Source organism: Hevea brasiliensis, chromosome 6 (assembly GCF_030052815.1).
Source record: "Hevea brasiliensis isolate MT/VB/25A 57/8 chromosome 6, ASM3005281v1, whole genome shotgun sequence".
Classification (NCBI taxonomy): Eukaryota; Viridiplantae; Streptophyta; class Magnoliopsida; order Malpighiales; family Euphorbiaceae; genus Hevea; species Hevea brasiliensis.
Window position 1 is genome coordinate 24,218,174 of NC_079498.1, and position 22,759 is coordinate 24,240,932.

The following is a 22,759-nucleotide window of genomic DNA, read 5'->3' on the forward strand; positions in this document are numbered from 1 at the left end:
CCATTGAGATTTAACTTCAAAGTTTTAAAGACAATTTATCCTAATTAAATTAAAGTTAATGGGCAATTTTATTTTTATTTATAAAAATAAAATAAAATAGAATAAATTAAACAATGGTATTTTAATTTAAAGATATATAATAATAAAATATTTAAATTTTAATTTTAAAAATAAATTTTAATTTTTAATTTAATATTTTCATTTTATAATTTTTAATGGCTGATTTTTAATGATATATCATTTATTAAATTAAAAAAATATATATATTTTTATAAACTAATAATTTTAAGTAAATAAATTCAAATCGTTAAACTATTAATATTTATAAATTAAATCATTTGAATTATGAATAAAAAAATAAAAATTAACATATTATTAATATAATTCATCCAATAAAATAAAAGGGAAGTGAAATAAAATTAGTAAAAAAAATTAAAAAAGCAGGAACAACTTTGTTAATTATTGGATATATTTATAGGATTAAAAAATAATATTTATTTAATTATAAAAAATTAATTATTCACACTTCTAAAAAGATTGAGCTCATAATTTTAAAAATAAAAATTATATATATTGAGTGCACTAATAATCTCCTCGACGATACGTGGCACAATGATGAAACTGTTAATGGCTCGACGGTTCACACCCAACACCTACATCCACTTCCACGTGTACCGACTTCAAATTTGTCATTCACGTGCCTCACCAACATGTAACTTTGTCACCATCTCTCGCTGAATCCAGAAAATATAAAATATGTATATTTATAAGGCAAATGAATAAACGCGTGGCGCTATTACGTTTCTGGCAAAAATGATTTTGTAGATTTTTTTTTAATTTTTAATTTAATAGAGATTTTAATGAATTAAATAATAATTAATAATTATACAACACCATTATTTCTGAAATCGAGTTACTTGACACCCATGTGAAGGGAGATCTCCCAGCATTACTTTTTTATTTATAAGACTTGAATCTAAGATTTTGTTCAAAGAAATCGAATCGTTTCTACTGGATTTAATCCCGATTAATTTTCTTTTGTTACATTTTATTTATTTATTTATTTTTTATTAGAATATTTATTTTCTATTATTATTATTATTATTATTATTATTTTCCGATAAAGTATCAATGAGTCATCATTGTGAGTGGCAATGGCCACCAATTTGCGATCCCACAATTACTTCCCCCTTCTCTCAGCCACTTTCTCTTAAAAAAAAAAAAAAAAAAACTTCTTTCTTACTTTCTCTCTCAGAAATTCTCTTTCAAGGACGCAGGAAGAAAGCGAGAGAAGGATGCAAATGATTTCGAAAGCATCTTGTGCTGTGGCCTCCGTTCGTTGCTCAAGGGTTTGTTTCTGCTCTTTTTTTTTTTTTAAAAAAAAAAAAAACTTTCTAGGAAATTTACTTGCGCGTTTCTATTTGTGTTTTTTTTTTTTTTTTAATCCTTCAATGGATTAGGTAGTCTGTGGTGGTTGTTTCCTTTGTTAATTTTCCTGGGAAATGTATGATCTGAGCATTTGAACCCATTTGATGAATTGGGTATTTTGAGGTTTTTTTTTTCTCTCTCCTTTTTATGTTCGAGTTGTCTTATTTTGAAGCAGTGTCACTTGCTTGCATAAAGGATTGCGAATGGACCTTTCTCTTTTTAGTTTTTCGCCCTTCAAAATGAATGGTATAATCATATATATTTCGTAGGGGTGAAACTTTGCTCTGAATAGTTGCAATGTACAAATTGTTCGTGCAACATGTAGGAGATGTCATAGTTTATGGTGATGGATTGGAGGGTTGTAATCAATTGTTACAATTCCTTTGTATTAAGGGTTACTACTTACTAGTGAAATGGCAAATTCACGATTTGAATGTGCGCGTGGGGGGCATAATCCAGGCTAACGGATTCAAGAATCGTACAATCTGTAGTAAGTATGCCAGACACAGTAATGGCTCATGCAATTTTTCGTAGCACCTCCCCGTTATCTTCTAGTACTTACCCTTTTGCATAAAATGTTTGGCCTCTGTAATAAAATGCTTACTTGGTCCTTACTTGCCATTTGGTGTTGTGTTTAGAATTTTAGTCTCTGCTTCTTCCATCATAGCCTAATTTCATTTTCCATCACCTTTATTTTAGTAGAGATGCTTCTTGACATTGCAAAGAAATTGTTTAGGACCTTACTTTTGCTTCTTGTACTTTAGGTGAGGAGTGGGCTTTGTGTACGGCCAGGTGTGAGACAGCTTTGCCTTAGAAAAGGTTTCTTGTATGGATTCATGCACTTATTGTCTATGCCATTTAAGACCTTGCGTGGAGCTAGTAGAACACTTAGAGTCGCTCAATTTTGCAGTGTTTCCAATATGTCTTCCTCATTACAAATTGAATTGGTAAGAACTCTTCTTTACTTTAATTGTTATATAGGGTTGATATCTTGGGTTCTGGTTTGCAAATTTAATTTGAATTACCAATCTTTTGCTGCTTTTTGCATCTTCAGGTGCCGTGTCTTAGGGACAACTATGCATATCTTTTACATGATGTGGATACTGGCACAGTTGGAGTTGTTGATCCCTCTGAATCTGTACCTATTATAGATGCTCTAAGTAGGAAAAACCAAAATTTGACATATATTCTAAATACTCATCATCATCATGATCACACTGGTGGGAACGAACAGTTGAAAGCAAGGTACGGTGCAAAGGTATGACATAGTATTTACTGGTGAAGATTCTTTTTCCATCATGTCATATCCAAGTAGTTGGATTCCTATAAGTGAACATTGACACATAAAGTTATAAGCTTTAAAAATAAAAGCTTGTTTTAGCAATTTCAATTTTGCAGATTGTATCCAACCACGAGGAACATTTTCTTCCTTCTTTTTGTATCTAACAATGAGGAACATTTTCTTCCTTCTGTTTCTACTTAAGAAAGCAACTGTTCCTTATAATTATAATTTTAATAAGGAGATTTAGTCTTTGGTAAAACCGAGATAGTCAGAGTTAAAAATGATAAAAGAGTTAAGTTTTTTGATTCATGCAAGATTTACTCACAAATTTTTAGTCATGCGATCGAATATGATCATTGGCAAGCAAATCTTGGCACATATTCTCAGTTTGATTGTAAGTTAGGTTCATATGGAATCTGAGCGTACAACTGTTGCTTGCCCTTCTTTTGGCATTCCTGTGAAACTCTTTCTTGACATGAAACTTAGTTTAGTTAAAGAAATTTGCTATCTTGAAATGTTACTTGTTTATCTGTAGTAGATATGCCAGACATGAACTGCAAGCAATTGAATAAATAAAATTCCTATTGGTTATGCTTCCCGTTGCCATTTGTAATAATGTTTAAAGACACTCCTTTTTAAAGCCCTTGAAGCACGAGTCCACAAAGAAGCCAAGAAACCACCTTATCCCAGAGCAGATTAAAATATGAAGAGTGAACCTTGAAACTGCGTGCATTCCTCTCCAGCCAAAATTCCAAGTTCTCCATAAAACAGAGGGAAAAAAAAATGCAACTCCAAAGAACTCTGCCATCTTGTTTAATATCAAATCCTTTTCATTCTCAAAACCAATTGCTCAACCTCATAAAAAATACCAAATAGGTGTTTCAGATTGCCCAAATGGTTATGGACTTATGGTTACTTTGTTAACAAATATTTTTAATTATTTTAATCATTTTGTTAGTAACATTTTGGGAAATGGAAGATGTCTTATATCGGTAATGTTGGTCATGTCAAGTTGTCTATCACTTTAATGGCCATTCTGCAATGTTTTACCTACTTTCATACTTTTATTTTTTTGTTATGTGTGAATGATGAACATATAAGCTTATTTTGTGTTCCTCTTTTTGTTTTTAATTGCATATATTGAGTGTTAGGTTTTGACTTAAAGGCAAAAGAGTTATAAAGCTTTCAATAAAGTTCTTGGTTTCTGTGAAGTGTTTCAATTTTGAAAGCTCATTCAATTTTATGGAGTTTTTATGTTTCCATTTCTTGCTTGTAGGTGATTGGTCCAGGAATAGACAGAGACAGAATTCCTGGCATTGATATAGTTCTGAATGATGGTGATAAATGGATGTTTGCAGGACACAAGGTGGTTGTAATGGAAACTCCTGGTCATACCCGAGGTTGTGTTTTGTTGTTTGTATAACGTATAAAAACCATATAGGTGTTAAAAAATTAATGAAATTGGATACCATGTTTATGAAGCTGGCTTCTATATTGTTACATCATTAAGTTTCTTTTATGTTGTCATTGGTACCATGTGATTAGTTTTTGTAAGGAGTGGCAAATAGTTTAGTTTTAAGTTTTAACTACCATTTCATAGAGTTATACTATATTTGTTAGTGTAGCTTGGAATAATTTGAGTTACTTGAAATGTAATGATATTGTTTTGGCTAAAGAATACAGGATTGATTTTCCCTAACACATCTGTACTCAGTAGATCAAAATTATTTCTATGTAGATTGTATGTGTGGTCTATGTTTATACCGTTTTTAGTCTATATAAGCAAGTATGCACAGACACATTTTTCTTTTTCATTTTATCTTCTAATGTTCTGCTTTGACCTTATTGTAGGCCACATTAGTTTCTACTTTCCTGGATCAGGGGCAATTTTTACAGGAGACACTTTGTTTAGCTTATCATGTGGCAAGCTTTTCGAAGGAACACCTGAGCAGGTAGTTGATGCTGCCAGTCCAGGGATTCATCTTTTTCTCATTATTATTATTATTTTTTTTTTTGGTAGGATGTATCTGCTTAAAAACCATTGAACAAAATGAGGGAATATCTTTGATTTTGAGGGAAATAGTTCTATCTCATTTGGACAACTGAAATGGAACATTCATTTTTCAGAAAATTGTTGGTACTTAGTCTTAAGTCTTCAATAAAAAGTTGTTGACAAAGAATGGTTTAATAATTTGAACTGGAAGAATAAGGAGTTCTTCATTAACAAATGCTTTAAAGTTGAATTTTCTAAATACAGAAATATTTCCTGGTGAAGGGAATACTTTACAGGTTGAGTGATGCAGTTTATGTTCTTATAGGCATTGCCTGAGTCCTAATTGGTGACCTGAGCTCATCATGGAGAGAATGACCTCTTTGCAACTATTATTCTTCCTTTAGCCATTCTAGTAGTGTGAAACTTTATAAGGAATTTTATATGCCGCCACTATAGGTATATTTTGGTTTTTGGTTAAATTAAAGTATTTTGGGTGTAAGAACCTTGGGTTGACATAAATAAGTATATGCTAGTGCTGACTGCTGAGCTATGTTTATGTTGTTTAACTGTTTCCCATAATGAAGTTGTTTTAGGAAGTTATATATATGCATTCATGGTGAATAAACATAACAGATAATTGTCTTTGTTTCAGATGTATTCTTCCCTGAGAAAAATCATGTCTTTGCCAGATGATACAAATATATATTGTGGCCATGAATATACATTGGTTAGTTGCTATCACCTTTTCCATTTTCTGTGCTGGCTCAACTATCCAAGAAAAAAATCATGGTCCCTAACTTTGAGACGTCTAATTAGCAGAGTAATTCAAAGTTTGCATTGTCTATAGAACCCAATAATGAGGCACTCCAGTCCTATGCAGACCATGTGGCCCATCTTCGCAGCAAGAATTTGCCAACAGTGAGTCCTCTGGTCTTTTTCATGCATATACATTTAACCACCAACCCACAGACTTGCACAGAGGTTTTCATTTATATTTATACAATGACTGAGCTGCATAAGGGCAGCCCATTTTTCATTTATATTTATACAATGACTGAGCTACATAAGGGCAGCCTTCTATCTCCCTTGAAGCCTTGGCCTTTCATTCTGCTGGACCCGTGCAAGTCAGAACTGCCATGTCTCTGATATGAGAGGCCAAGAGACTCTGCTAGGTGCCCGCTATGTTTTTCTTTCCTTTCTAACTGATTTCTAGGATTCCCAAGAGACGTGAATAACTGCTGTTGTTATTTATATGAAACCAAACTTGAGTGTGCATCTGTTGGTTTTGAAACTTTGAGATCCCCTTAATAGATTGCTTCAGTGTGTCAAGATTCTCTGTGATTGATTTCGTAACAGACATATGAACTCACTGTAAGGTGTCTTGTGCTGCAATAGTGGTTTTATGGTCCACATGCAGTTGAATGTGAAAATTTTAATCCATTTTGGAGTTTCCCCTTTTGTGGAGTTCAGGGACAGACCTAATAAGTGGTCAAGGGGGCATTGAGCCACCTCTGAGGGTTTTTTTTTTTAAAAAAAAAAATACACTAGGGGTGTGGTAGTCTTTTCAACAAAAATTAAATGTAAATTACCGTAAGCCCCCTAACTTTTAATAAAATTCACATTTAAGTCCTATTAAGATGAATTAAAAAAATTAATTTTATAACACTTCAGTTGTACAATTAAAATATCAGATACTTTAATCTCTAAGATTTTGCTTTAAATAACATTTTAGTACTTGAGATTTTAGATAGAACTAATTTTTAATTTCTAAGAAAAGTAAAAGATATGAGACTAAAATGTTATTTTATCTAAAAAATGAGAATTAAAAGTTGAGTTAAATGGTAAGGGATTAAAATGTTATAAAAGGATTAAAGTGTATATTTTTTAAAATTTTACGAACTTTTTAATTCAATTCTTAAAAAATAAGCCTGGAAAATTTGAATCTGCAAATTTGAATTTCAGCAATTATTAATAGGTTTAACAATTCCCTCCCCTAGGCCCCACCAACCGACCCAACACCCCCTCCCAAAGAGGAAAAAAAAACAAACAATTACTCTTCAGGTAAACGATGTGTTTAGGGTTTGAACCAGAAAATTTGAAGAAAAGAAAAAACCTACACTTAGAAATCAATGAGGATTTCTCATTTTAACATGTAGGTTTTGAGAGTTATTCTACCAAACATATTCTGGAGCAAGAGAACTAGAACTTTCAATTTTTAATCTATTGCTTAGATTTTTTGATAAATTAATAATGAAAGATCAGCTTTGGTGCATCCTCTCTCTCTCTCTTTTGTTTAATCATTGTAAAGTTTTCCTATTAATGCTCAAAGGTTAGGCCCGGAACAAATTTATCATGTAAAAAATGCGAAATTTTGGTCAATTTTTAGATAAGATTGTAGTCTCAATTCTTTATAATAACCTGAAACGCTTTTAATTTGCTATAAGTTCTGAAGACTCTTCATTTTATTTTTAGGAGGAGATATTTGTATTTTTTTTTCATATATATATATATATATATATATTTAAAATGGGCTTCCCTGAATAAAATATCTGCATCCTTCACTGGTGGAGTTGCAAATGTTCCTTGAAAAGATTGCTGGATATGCCAGTGCATATGCCATTTGTATAGCCTCTTTTAGATTTGAGAAATATTTGAAAACAAAATGGCTTTTTTGGTTGTGAATCCATCTGTCTGTACTGCAATTTCATTATGTGTTATGAAAAACTCTATCATGGTTATGAACCTTAAGATCAGGTTCAATTTAAATGAGCTCATGGTCATAGGCTACAAAGAAATGGCAAGAAACTTTGTTGTGAATCTCTCTTTCGAGAGCAGTCTAGTTATGTATTGGTGTGCACTTTGCAACCATCTGTGATCTGTGGAATGTTTACAGAGACTTTACTCTTTGCATGATTTAGGTGCTGTTCTTTGCCAATCTTATTATGTCAGTGTTATACTTTTATCTTCCAAAATTTTCCACACTGAAGTTGGTTTTCTTTGCAATATAGATTCCAACTACGCTAAAGGTTGAGAAGGCTTGTAATCCTTTCCTTCGCACTTCAAGTACAGAAATTCGGCAGTCATTAAATATTCCAGTAACGGCAAATGATGCAGAAGCCTTAGGAGTCATCCGTCAAGCAAAGGATAATTTTTAAGATCAAATGCAGGGTGCATCTGTCAGTATGAGAAGTAACCTGTTCATGTAGTAATCTCCACTTCTGTCCATATATTTTGCATATTTCAATCTCCTTTAGGTTTTAATTGGAATGTCGGTTCTGCAATTCCATTTGATGATGACGAAGGTTTTGACATTGTATGTCAAATGATTTGTGTATTATTGTAGTAGACCTTTGAAATCAAAATCCATTAATTTTTTTTTTTTTTCAGTATTCTCATGATTTTTTGATTTCTGCACTTTTTGCCACATCTTGTCCTTGTAAGGCTGTAAGCTGTGAATTTTGGTGGTTTAGAGTATTGTCAAAGAAAGAACTATTTTTTCAATATTCTGTTGATTTTTCATTCTGGCTACTTTTGGTCAAATCATTTCATTTGAAGAGAGTAAGCTGTGAAGTTTGGTTAATTAGCTGAAGTTGCATTCCACAGAGTATTGTCAAACAAAGTACTATTTTTGAGTTCATGGTGAAACTGAGTCAAGCTATCGAAAATGGAATATGCTTTGGATAGGGCCTATGGGCTTTATTTTTCGGGTTCTGGTGTCTGGGCTATGTTTGTTATGGATCCTTTCTAATCCGGTCTTGGGCCTTTGACTGCTATTGCACTTTAAATGAACATATGCCTTTGACAAAAAAAAATTATAAATTTAATCTTAAAAAAATTATAAATTTAAGTTTTGTTTTATTTTGTAGAAAATATTTTACTACAAAATATTTTTTAGCATTTGAGTTATTAATAAATGGATAAATAAAAAATATTTTTTTAATAAAAAAAAATTAAACTATTTTTAATGTCAAAATACTTATATATGAATGATATAAAAAAATATATTTTTTTTTTAAAAAATAATTTTTATGTAAAATATTTTCTATATACAAATTACTTTTGTAGAATCCAAAATTTTGTGATGTTTTAGATATTCCCTTCGTTCTATTTCAATAATTTTTTAAGATTTTTCATAACATGAAGAAAATAATCGGATAGGTTTATGAAAAAAAATTAATAATTAATTAAAGTACACTTATATCATCCGAATAGAAAGATGTTAAAGAAAAGATAAATATATTGAAAATAATAATAGATAATGGTTAAATTAGAAGAAAAAATAATTAATTTTTTTTTTAATTTTTTAAAATAATAAATAGAGTAGTACAATTTTTTTTTTCTAAAATAATAATTCGTCTTTTCCATTCAATAATATTGCTAAAATTAGATCCAAATGATTTATTATTTCAAATTATGGTATTTATAGCATAAGGAAAATGGAGTGAAAATTAAGAAAACGTAGTGAAAAAAAAGTTAAAAATTACATCCATATTTATATGAGATAAATAATATTTGCCATCATTTTCTAACTTTGTCAAAAAAAAACTATTTTTTTAATTAAATATTTTTTATTAAAATAATCATGAAAATTTTAGCGTAGAATGTCCAAACTAATTCAAATCATGAGATCAATCAATACGCTCAACTTAAAACTCAAAATGTTAAAATAAAAAAAAAAAATTTAATGTAACATTAATGTTGTATTTAGTTAGATTTGATCTATTATAAACTCAAGACACAAAATATATGGTAGGATATATTAATTAAATATATGAATTTTACATAATTATATCTTAGATTTATGATAAACCAATCTAAATAAGAATTTCAAAGCTCAAATCACAAAAAGAACTAACATATTAATTAGAATTTTATTTTTTCCTAAATTTTTTTTTTCTTTTATTTCAATTTGATAAGGAAAATGGAGAGAAATTAAAGAGAAATGAAAAGAAAAGAAAAAAAAATAATTTACTTTATATTTAGATAAATTATTAAAATAAAAAAATTGTCACGACCCAACCTATGGGCCAGACCGACACTAGGACCTAGGCCAGCCTAAAGCCTCTGAGGCCCGTAGTAAGCCTAACTATTCCTCAACCCAATCCTAAGGCCCATTTGGGCCCAATTTCAAGAATTCAACCGGACAGAGTCCGGCCATAAAATGGACCATTCAACGGAGAGTTTTTAACTCGCTCGACCTATAAACACAATATATAATAAATTGGGGAGCTCAACTCACCCTCCACATAATCAAAATGTCATAACTCAAATAGGAGCTCAGCTCCCTAATCCAATCCCATCATGCATACAGTTAATAATTTTACAGGTCCAACATAACTTTTATAATACAGGTCCAAAATAAAAATAAGTGCTTCTAACACATGCGGAGTCTAAAATTTAACTTAATTATACAAAATACGTTAAATACTATTAATGAACCTGCGAAGAAGAAGAGCAAGTTAGCCACAACAAATAATCATCCTGTAGCCTGGAAAAATAGATGAACAGGAGTGAGCGTTCGACTCAGAGAGTAAAATACCAATTTTAATCATAATTTCTATAACTATCTAAAGCTAATGCACCCTGTGTAGTGAAATGCAACATCGTCATAATTTTCATATCATAACAGCAAAAAGGCAAATTTGGAGCACTCACACACCCAACACTGTCAAGCAATACATATATGGGAGTTGATCCCCTATACAGCCTTCTTAATCTAACATCTGCCAGCGAGTGTCTCTCAAGCCGGACTTTAGCTTAATAAACCAAATGCAGGATCCCAACGAGTGTCTCTCAAGCCACGTCTACCCCGAAGGACCGGGTCCCAGCAAGTGTCTCTCAAGCCGTGTCTACCCGTCCTGTCCATATCCAATACCATACCACACGCACACCACGCACACACACTGCTCCAAATTATCACAAACAACATCCATGGCACTTCAATAATTATGAATGTAATATAAAATGTGCCTAGTGTTTAACTACATAGATGCATATTTATAAGTGATGCATGGGCATGCTTGAACATATAATAATATCGAAATTACAATTAAAATTAATATTTTACTCACAGACTTAACGGAAGTCACTGTGGCAGCTAGGCGAAGGAGGAAGGCTGTCCCGGCTCACCTGATAATTTTATTACAATTATTTAATACATTTGACTCAATACAAACTAAGAAAATATTAAAGATGTCTTAAGTCGTGCTGAAAATCCGGCAGTCTCCCCTATACGTAGGACCTACCCAACCTGCAAAAGCGCTCAAAATGCACTTCTATATTCACAAATCACACATCCACAACTCAATCACATCACATAGCCCCTTTTGGACCCATCCAAACAGTCAACAATCACAATGTGAAAAATTACAATTTACTCTTTATAATTAACCTTTTTTGCAAAAACTATCCAAATGAACTCTAAAAATTCTAAAACTTTGCCCCGTGGTCCTTAGCATTATTACTAAGCTAATGCAAAAGGAATTATAATTTTTTAAGCTACCACGAATATTTTATAGATTTTTAATCAAATTCAAGCGCTCGATAATTAAGAAAAGTAAGGTTCGGGTTTACCTATGCCGATTCCAACTCTCGAAACACGTTTGGGACATCTGACAACAGTGGGATAGCCAAAATCTCAACCAAATTCTGAGACTTTTTTGGTAGCCTATCTGCTGGCCCGAAATTTACAGACCTGAACAACCGTTAAATTTCCTTGAATTGAAGGTACTTACACGAAGCTCACAATACGGGGGTTAGTACATAATCTTTACGAAATTTTCTAAGCTCATTTAGTGCTCGAGAAAATACTACGAAGTTTCGCAGGACCCACGGAAAAATGGTGTCAGAAAATTTTGAAATTGGTATTGCCGCGAAGCTCTCGACGAGTGGAGCACTCCAGTACTCTCGGTTTTCTCATGGGGTTCACGGTCTACGAGAAATTTAGCCCAAAAGTAGAAATGGGCTAAAACTTCCCGGACAAAAATTGGGCGACAACTTCCCGGTCCGATTGGTGGCCGGATAGGCCGGAATCGGCCCGAGAAGATGAAATGACGCGCGCGCACAGGGGGAACTTCGCGCGACTTTTTCGGCTTCCTGGAGCGTCGGGCAGCAGAGGGGACGTGGCCTGGAGGTGCGCCAACGTGTGGGGGAGGTTGGGGCGGTGGCTGGCCGGTGAGGGGTGGAGGGAGGAGAGAGAAAAAGGGAAGAGAAGTGGGGGTGTCGGGGTGCGCGGGGAAGAAAAAGAGAAGGGAAAGAGGGCTGGTCCGATTTGACCGGTCCGACTCGATCGGGTCAGATTCAGGATGCAAAATTTTGAATTTTTACTCTGCCTTAAGACCGAAAACAAGGCTCAAAAATTTCGAAAAAATTTCAAAAAACTCAAAAAAATTCATAGAGTCCAAATATATTTTTAGTTTTGTCACGTGGTTTTTAAATTTATTTTTGAAAATCATCAAAAATTTATATTTTCGAAAAATTGAACCCGATTTCTAAAATATGAAAAATTTCAAATAATTTCCTAAAATTTAAATAAAATAAAATATCAATATTAGCCCATAAAATAATAAATTTAAAAATTATGAATGTTACATTCTTCCTCCCTTACAGAAAATTCGTCTTCGAATTTACACAAGGCAGAATAAAGTACAGAATTACACATTGAATAGATAAGGGTACTTGCTACGCATGTCCCGCTCTGACTCCCAGGTGCACTCTTCCACTGACTGGCTCCTCCACAAAAGCTTAACCATAGGGATCTGTTTTGATCTTAGCTGCCTCACTTGGTAGTCCACTATGGCTACAGGTTGCTCCTCAAACATCAAGTCTTCTTTCAGCTCTACTACATCCGGCTGTAACACATGAGAAGGATCAGGTATGTATTTCTTGAGCATGGAGATGTGAAATACAGGATGAACATGAGAAAGGTTGGGTGGTAACTCTAACCTATAGGCAACTACTCCAACTCTATCAGTGACCTCAAAAGGTCCAATATACCGAGGTGTCAACTTGCCATTCTTCTCAAATCTCATGATCCCCTTCATTGGAGAAACCTTCAGGAATACGTAATCGCCTACTGCAAACTCTACATCCCTCCGTCTGGGATATGCATAACTCTTCTGCCTACTGAAAGCTGTTTTCAATCGTTCCCTGATTAAAGGAATTATCTTTGAAGTGTACTGCACTAGGTCTACATCATGCACCTTCACTTCTCTCATTTCTGTCCAACACAGAGGAGACCTACACATTCTGCCATATAGTGCCTCATAGGGTGCCATCCCTATACTAGAATGATAACTGTTGTTGTAGGCAAACTCCACCAAGGGTAGCTGATCATCCCATTGACCTCCAAAATCCAAAACACGCATGCAAAGCATGTCTTCCAAGTGTTTGGATTGTCCTTTTGAACTGCCCATCTATCTGAGGGTGGAACGCAGTACTGAAGTTTAACTGGGTGCCAAGTGCCTCTTGCAACTTCCTCCAAAACTGAGAAGTGAACTGGGGCCCTCTGTCAGATATTATGGAAGCAGGAACTCCATGCAATCTGACTATTTCTCGAATATAGAGTAGGGCATACTGTGCAACAGAATATGTGATTTTCACAGGCAAGAAATGAGTTGATTTGGTCAGACGATCTATAATTACCCATATCGAATCATACCCCTACGTGGTACGAGGTAACCCAGTTACAAAATCCATAGTGATCATTTCCCACTTCCATTCTGGGATAGGGAGCTATTGCAGCTTCCCTGACAGCCTCTAGTGTTCAAACTTTACCTTCTGACAAGTCAAGCACTTGGACACAAAGTCTGCTATGTCTCTCTTCATGCCATTTCACCAGTAGATATCTTTCACATCATGGTACATCTTGGTGGAGCCTGGGTGGACATTGTACAGTGTATAATGTGCCTCTCGCATGATTTCATTTCTGAGATTATCCACGTCGGGCACACATATCCTGGAACCTTACATAAGGGCGCCATCATTGGCAAATCCAAACTCACCACCTTCACCCTGCTGTACTCTTTCTATGATCTTCATCAATTGCTGGTCTCTGTGCTGGGAAACTCTGACTCTGTCTCGCAGGTCTGGTCTCACTAAAAAATGGGCCAATAATACCCCCTCATTTGAAAGATCTAAGATCAGACTTTGATCCATTAGCTCATGTACTTTTTGAATCAACAGTCTCTTCTCCGCTGATATGTGCGCCAAGCTGCCAGAAGATTTTCTGCTCAAAGCATCTGCTACTATATTGGCCTTTCCAGGGTGGTACTGGATGGTATAATCATAGTCCTTCAGAAGCTCCATCCATCTCCTCTATCTTAAATTTAAATCTCTCTGTTGAAAGATGTACTTCAAACTCTTGTGGTCTGTGTATATCTCACACACTTCACCATACAGGTAGTGTTTCCAGATCTTTAGTGCAAAGACTACAGTCGCTATTTCCAAATCATGTGTGGGGTAGTTCTGCTCATGCCTCTTTAGCTGCCTTGAAGCATAAGCCACTACTTTTCCATTCTGCATTAAAACACACCTTAAGCCAACTCTGGAGGCATCACAGTACAACGTATATCCTTCACCACTCATCGGTAATGTCAACACAGGGGCGGTAGTTAGACATTCCTTAAGCTTCTGGAAGCTCTCCTCACAATCATCTGTCCAAATGAACGGAACATTCTTCCGAGTTAACTTAGTTAGGGAAGCTGCTATCCTAGAGAAATCCTGTACAAAGTGTCTATAGTAGCCAGCTAGGCCCAGAAAATTTCGCACCTCAGTGACTGTTGTAGGCCTAAGCCAATCAGTTACCACCTCAATTTTCTTGGGATCCACTTGAATGCCTTCACTAGAAACCATGTGTCCCAAGAATGAGATGTTTTCTAGCCAAAATTCACATTTTGAAAATTTGGCATATAGCTGATGCTCCCTCAAAGTCTGCAATACCATCCTCAAATGCCACACATGCTCCTCCTTGGTTCGAGAGTATACCAAAATGTCATCTATGAATACGATGACAAAACGGTCCAGGAATGGCTAAACACCTTGTTCATCAAGTTCATGAAGGCCGTTGGTGCATTAGTGAGTCCAAAAGACATCACCAAGAACTCATAATGATCATATCTTGTCCTGAATGCTGTCTTGGATACATCCTCATTTCTTATTCTCAACTGATGGTAGCATGATCGTAGGTCTATTTTGGAAAAGAATCTAGCCCCTTGGAGCTGATCAAATAGATCATCGATCCGAGGAAGTGGATACTTGTTCTTCACAATCACCCTGTTCGGCTATCTATAGTCAATACACAACCTCAAGGACCCATCTTTTTTTCTCACAAATAGAACAGGAGTACCCCAGGGTGAAGTGCTCGAACGTATGAAACCCTTGTTTAAAAGCTCCTATAATTGGTCCTTTAGCTCTTTCAATTCTACTAGTGCCAACCTGTAAGGCAGCATTGATATGGGGTTTGTACTCGGCACAACATCAATGCAGAACTCTATTTCCCTTCCTAGTGGCAACCCTGGAAGCTCCTCAGGGAAGACATCCATAAATTCTTTGACAACAGGAAGATTTTCAATGTTAACACCTTCTACAGATGTATCTCTCATCAATGCCAAATACCCTTGACATCCACGCCTTAACATTTTTCTAGCGCTAATTGCTGACACCAAGTTATATGGAGCCACGCTCTTGTCACCATCAAAGCTAAACTCTTCCACACCAGGTATGTGGAAATACACATTTTTATTCCTGCAGTCTAAAGTGTCATAATGAGTTGCCAGCTAATCCATTCCCAAAATCACATCAAAATCCATTACAGGTAAAGGAACCAAGTCTGCTGGGAGGATCCTTCCATCCACTACTACTGGGCTACCCAGAAAAATCATATCCACATCTATGTTGTCACTAAGAGGGGTAGCTACAGACAAAGGGTGTTCTAAAGTTGTAGGGTTCCTACCCAATCTCATGGCAAAAACTAGGGAGACAAATGAGTGCGTAGCACCCGAATCTATCAAAACACGAGCTGTAACGATCGGGCTCTAACCACTAGAGGATTTGTCCACTTTGGCCATAAGCCTCACGGTTTTGTCCCATAGGTGGAATGGAGAACTTCCTAGGAGGTCACCCATCCTAGGATTTCTCTCAAGCGAGCACACTTAACCCTGGAGTTCTTCCAACTCTCTAGGCCATTCCACCGAAAGACGCCTCTAGTGATTAGTTTCCCCATTTTATATATCATTACTTTTTGAACCCAAGACCATCTTCATGCTTTGCCGATGTGGGATTTGCCTAAGGGACCTTTTTGAGAAATCCTAGGATGGGTGATCTCCTGGGAAGTTCTCCATTCCACCTATGGGACAAAACCGTGAGGCTTATGGCCAAAGTGAATAATTCCTCTAGTGGTTGGAGCCCAATCATTATAATTGGTATCAGAGCCACTCGTGTGTCCTCTTGGGCGATGGTGGGGCAAACCTCAGTGAGGACGCTGAGTCCTGAAAGGGGGGGAGAAAGGTCCCTTAGGCAAATCCCACATCGGCAAAGCACGAAGATGGTCTTGGGTTCAAAAAATAATAATATATAAAATGAGGGAACTAATCACTAGAGGCGCCTTTTGGTGGAATGACCTAGAGAGTTGGAAGAACTCCAGGGTTAAACGTGCTCGCTTGAGAGAAATCCTAGGATGGGTGACCTCCTGGGAAGTTCTCCATTCCACCTATAGGATAAAACCGTGAGGCTTATGGCCAAAGCGGACAATTCCTCTAGTGGTTGGAGCCCGATCGTTACACGAGCCTCATAGGAACAGACTAGAAGAATACCTGTCACAACTGCATTGGAAGCCTGAGCATCCTGGTGGATCAAGGTGAAAACCTGAGCTTGACCCTTACCCTACATTGCAGAACCTTGAAATTGACTTCTACCTCATAACCTGCCTCCAAATCCACGCCCTCCTTATCCTTGGCCCTGTTGGCCACTGAACTGACTGTCTACCGTGCTGGAAGCACCAAAATACAATTGATGAGGAACATTTACAACAGAACCCTGTGACCCCATCTGTGGCTCGCTGAACACTGGACATTCTCTAGCAAAGTGACCCGGCTAGCCACACCGGAAACATACTCCTGAACCCATCATGCAAGGTCCTGAATGTCCTCTTTCACACTGCGTGCAAGGTGCCAAGGAGGATCCTGAACTAGAGCCCGAACTGCTATAACCCGAACTGTGACCACTGCTGGATCCGTACCCTGGTCTGAATCCTCGAGATTTGTGTTTAAAACTACCTTTCTTGTTGTTTCTACCTCTTCCTCTATAATGACTTTGGCCGCCACTATCCGTGGTACCCGTGTAGGGAACACCTGAAGAACCCTCTGCTTTATTCTTATTTGCTCTTCGACTTTTATCTCCTGTATAGCTAATCTCAATCTACCGGGCTCGATCAACTACCATATCAAAAGACTGATCAGACATCATGGCTATGTTTGCATACCTCCTGTCCAGCCCCTTTAGGAACCTCTTTACCTTCATACTTTCTGTAGCCACTGTTGTAGGGGCATACCTGCTCAATTCCAGAAATTCTGTAACATATTCATCTACGGATCTGCCATTCTGCCTTAAGGCCTCAAAGGCCCACTGCTTTTGATCTCTGAAGCTTTCTGGCACAAACCTGTTGATGAGCACTTCCACAAACTGAGTCCAAGACAAACCTTCAATCCGAGGTAATATATAGTCATTCATCCATTGCCTAGGCACAGGCCCCATGACATACTGCACACATTCTATAAGCCTCCTATCAGTCAACTGCAACTCCATCCCTGCCTGTTTGCAGGAATCCAAAAACCGATAGGCATTATCTGACACATCATAAGTACCAGGCACTAACTTCTTGAAATTAATTATTTGTTTGTAAGGTTCCCCTCTTGGTGCGGTGGACTGTTGCTGTTGGGGAGGGTGGACCATGTACTGTGCCATCATATTGATGGTTATCTGCAACCTGGCTAAGGTAGCTGCCATTGGGTTCATGGGACCCTGGGCCATAAAAGATTGTTCTTGAACTGGTGGCAGCTGCTCTTCTACTTGAGCAGCTCTAGGTCTCCTACCCCGCCTCCTTGGGGCAGGCGCCTCATCCTATGCCGACACCTCGTCAGGTACATCTGGTTCTGGTGCAGTGACAGCTCTTTTGCTTCTACGTATTTTCCTGAAATTCAGTAGCATTAGCCCACAAAATTTCAAAACAGCACGTTACACAGCTCTATAGACTCATATTTATACACAATTAAACAAAGTAGAAACTAGAAGCAAAGATGACAATACAAGGATGAATGTGGACCCTATTCTCCACATGTGACTCCTATTAGACTCTTGCCAACACTTTAGACGTATATTCCCTATGAATCTGGAGCCTAAGCTGTGATACCACATTTGTCACAACCTAAGCTATGGGCTAGACCGATACTAGGACCTGGGCCAGCCTAAAACCCCCGAGGCCCGTAGTAAGGCTAACTATTCCTCAACCCAATCCTAAGGCCCATTTGGGCCCAATTTCAAGAATTCAACCGGACAAAGTCCGGTCATAAAATGGATCATTCAACGGGGAGTTTTTAACTCGCTTGACCTGTAAACACAATATATAATAAATTGGGGAGCTCAACTCACCCTCCACATAATCAAAATATCATAACTCAAATGGGAGCTCAGCTTCCTCATCCAATCCCATCATGCATACAGTTAATAATTTTACAAGTCCAACATAACTTTTATAATACAGGCCCAAAATAAAAATAAGTGCTTTTAACACATGCGGAGTCTAAAATTTAACTCAATTATACAAAATACATTAAATACTATTAATGGACTTGCGAAGAAGAAGAGCAGGTTAGCCATAACAAATAATCCTCCTGTAGCCTGGAAAAATAGATGAACAGGAGTGAGCGTTCGAATCAGAGAGTAAAATACCAATTTTAATCATAATCTCTATAACTATCTAAAGCTAATGCACCATGTGAAGTGAAATGCAACATTATCATAATTTTCATATCATAACAGTAAAAGGTAAATTTGGAGCACTTACACACTCAACACTGTCAAGCAATACATATATGGGAGCTGATCCCCTATACAGCTCTCTTAATCCAACCTTTGCCAGCGAGTGTCTCTCAAGCCGGACTTTCACTTAGTAAACCAAACAATATTCAATTGCAGTCTTATTTTACTCATAATTTTCTATCTAACCCACCAAACAAACAATCACGAATTGTCAACTTTCTACTTTAAATATATTACATTACGAAATTGCAGTCTCGCACTCATGCAGTTTTACTTTCTTTCACATTAATGGAGAGCCTATTCAATGGAGAAGCCACCTTTAAGGTAACAGGTTAATTATTGCATACATAGAAAGTTAAAAAATATAATAAAATAATTTTTATTTAATTAATTATAAAAAAATAAGACTCATTTAAAAAAAAAAAAAGATGCATATACATTAACTGTAATTAATAATTTCTGAAAAGTAATTCTTTCATAATTTTTTTTAATTACCATTTATAAAAATATTATATTTTGAAATTTTTTCCTTAAAAATTAATATTTACTTCCTTAATATTTGTTCCCTAAATTTTAACTTAAAAATAAAAATATTTATAATTAATATATATATATATATAAAATAAATTTAATGTTGTTATTTAAAATATTAAAACTCTAAAACTTTAACAATAAATTTTAATTAAATAAGTTGATAATTGCTCTCAAATTAATGGTCTTAATAGTCATAAGCTATTCTTTGTTAATAATAATAATAAATTTAATTTATAGTAAATGTGTTTAAAAATATTTCATTGAACGATTTTGATTTTCTTTTAAAATAAAAGAAATCTTGATTTTACTGACATTAACATTTTCAAATTGAAAATTAGGAAATCTTATAATGAATGATAATTATATTTAGTAACTAATATTTTTATTATTTAAATTTAAAAGATTAAATTAATTAAAAATTACATTTTGAAAATTAAATTATATAATAATTGTATATTATAACTGTTTAGAAAATATAGAAAAAATTATCATCAATAAAATCAATTAAAAAATTTATCACTTAGCATAATTATGATAGATTTAAAATCATACATTCTCTTGAATTTATTTTACAAAATTTCGAATTACCTCTTTATCAAAAGCAGAAATTGAATATACATAAAATTAGTATATGTATTTGTTGGATGTAATTAATAAATTAGTCTAATTAACCTTTAGCTTTTCCTATCTCTAAATAAATTGAGCTTTTAAGGTATTTATAATAATAATAATAATAATAAGAAAAAGAATAATAATTACCTATTATAGTATTAAAGTGTAACAATTAAATAATTTATAACTTATATATATATAATTAGAAAATTAATAACTTAATCATAATTTAAAAAAATTATATAATTAATTGATAAAAAATAAAAAAAATTTAATGAAATTACTTAATAGACATATATTAAAAATTTTTCTAAATAATAATAAAACAATATAACATGATTAATATTAACCAAAATAACAATATTAATTATTTATTAATCATACTATAAAAAATAATAAAAATTGAATATTAATATATATTTTTTATTTACTATGAAAATAAGTTTTTATTTCATTTTTTCATAATTCCATATATATATATATAACATTCAAAATAAATAAATAAATATATATATATATAATTAAAAATATGTCTTTATTAAGTGTGCATTAAAATAAGATAAATAAAAATAAAATAACATTAAAATAAATTAAAATTTATTAAATATATAAAAAGAAGAAAGATGACAAAATATTTAATTATATGTAACTACTTTATTAGTATAATTTTAAATTATTTTATTTATTTTAAAATATATAATTCTTAAATTTTTATAATTAAATGAAATAATTAAAAATTTTAAAATCATTAAATAAAGAATTTATAAAATTATTAAAATTTATTTAATATTTTTAATTAGTTAATTTTAAAAATTATGATATCAACGATAGTAATAAAAATATTTTAAAAAAATTAAATAAAAAAATAAAATTAAATACTAAATATAAAAGTTAATAATTATTATAATTATAAACCGCTTGTCGCTTGATGATTTACTGCTTAGAGAATTTCTCAGCGCTTCCATAATTTATTGAATCTGGGTAAACCCTAACGCTCAGCTGTTTCATGGTAATTATCCTTCAATGTTTGGTTTTTCCTGTTCAAGATTAGCTTTGAATAAGAGTGTTTCTCTGTTTTTCTCAAATGGCCAACTGGGTATTCTTCCTTTTCACTCATTATTCCTCATCAGATCCTTTTCGTCAACCATATCTTCTGATTTGAATGAGCAATCATTTATAGTCTCATATCTCATTAATTCATGTGGATTGTCCCTAAAATCTGCTCAATCTGTCTCTAAGAATAAGAATATATGTTTTGTAACCCCCTGAAAACCCAGACTCGGTACTTAGGCCAATTCCCACATCTCCACAATTGTTAAGAGCCGGCCGGAGGTGCTTTTAGCGAAACCAGATAAGGCACTTTTGCCCAAGTTTGAGTTTATGCGTTCTATAGGGGTTTCAAGAACAGGCCTTTCCATGATTTTTTCAAGGAACCCACGTTTGTTGGTTCGAAGTGTGGAGCGATATCTGATCCCACTTTATGAGTCACTTAAAAATGTACTGGTTTCTGACGAGGAAGTAGTTAGGACCCTGAAATGCATGAGAAATACTCCAAGAAATTTTTGCCGAATAGCTTTTTTAAAAATTTATCACTCTTAAGAGAGCTTGGAGTCCCTCAATCTTCCATCTCTTAATTGGTCACCAATCGTCCGGCAGTCGTGGAAAGGAGTGGGCAAGTTTGCTGGAGTGGTTAAGAAGGTTATGAAACTTGGATTTGACCCTTCAAAAGTTATATTTGTTGATGCGGGATTTTTACAAAAAAATGTGTAATAAAAAAAATTATAAAAAAAAAGTTAGTTTGAGAGTAATTATTAAAAAATAATAAATTATTTTAAATTAGACGAAGTGAGTGTAAAACATTAACTATAATAGCATTTTTAAGGTCTGCACGCTATTATAATTTAAAAAAAAAACTATATGCTATTCATAATAGCGTCCATTTTTCCTTTTTAAAAGTTGGACGCTACTATTTATAGTGATGTTAAATTTTTATTTAAAATTTTAATTATTTTATTTTATATTTTAAATAAAATTTAAATATTATTTTAATAAATAAAATTATAATATTTAATATTATATATTATAATATTTTTATTATAAATATTATTTTGAATTTAAAATTAAATTAAAATTTAATAAAATAAAAATTAAAATTAAAAAAAATAATTAATTAAAAAAGTTTAAAAAAAAAGTTAGACGCAACTTCAATTTTTTTTAATTATTTTATTTTATTTTATATTTAAATAGATTAAAAATATTATTTTAATAAATAAAATTATAATAATTAATATTATATATTATAATTTTTTATTATAAAATAATTTTTTTATTTAAAATTAAATTAAAATTTAATAAAATAAAATAAAATTAAAATTTAATGAAATAAAAAATTAAAATTAAAAAAATAAATAATTAAAAAAATTTAAAAAAAGTTGGACGTTAGTAGCGTTCAACTTTTCTTTTTTTAATTATTTTATTTTATATTTTAAATAAATTAAAATATTATTTTAATAAATAAAATTATAATAATTAATATTATATATTATAATTTTTTATTATAAAAATTTTTTATTTAAAATTAAATTAAAATTTAATGAAATAAAAAAATTAATTTTTGAAATAAAAAATTAATTATTTTTATTTTAATAAAAAAAAAATATTATTTTAATAAATAAAATTATAATAATTAATATTATATATTATAATTTTTTATTATAAAAATTTTTTTATTTAAAATTGAATTAAATTTAATGAAATAAAAAAATTAATTTTTGAAACAAAAAAATTAATTATTTAAAATTAATTATTATAATTTTATTTATTAAAATAATATTTATATTTTATTTAAAATATAAAATAAAATATTTTAAAAAAAA

The 22,759-nt window shown here is 33.1% G+C and overlaps 1 protein-coding gene across 2 annotated transcripts; it reads left to right on the forward strand.

Moving 5' to 3' along the window:
• The first annotated feature begins 1,181 nt into the window (after positions 1 to 1,181).
• Positions 1,182 to 8,082, forward strand: LOC110659056 (probable hydroxyacylglutathione hydrolase 2, chloroplastic). Of its 2 annotated transcripts, XM_021816878.2 has the most exons (8): positions 1,182 to 1,349; positions 2,193 to 2,375; positions 2,483 to 2,686; positions 3,987 to 4,110; positions 4,562 to 4,662; positions 5,356 to 5,430; positions 5,523 to 5,621; positions 7,712 to 8,082. In XM_021816878.2, exons 1-8 carry the CDS (start codon positions 1,296 to 1,298, stop codon positions 7,856 to 7,858), a joined length of 987 nt encoding a protein of 328 aa, XP_021672570.2. In that variant the 5' UTR covers positions 1,182 to 1,295; the 3' UTR covers positions 7,859 to 8,082. The 2 variants fall into 2 exon arrangements, with proteins under 2 accessions (XP_021672570.2, XP_021672571.2); XM_021816879.2 differs by lacking the exons at positions 5,356 to 5,430; positions 5,523 to 5,621.
• The last annotated feature ends 14,677 nt before the right edge of the window (positions 8,083 to 22,759 follow it).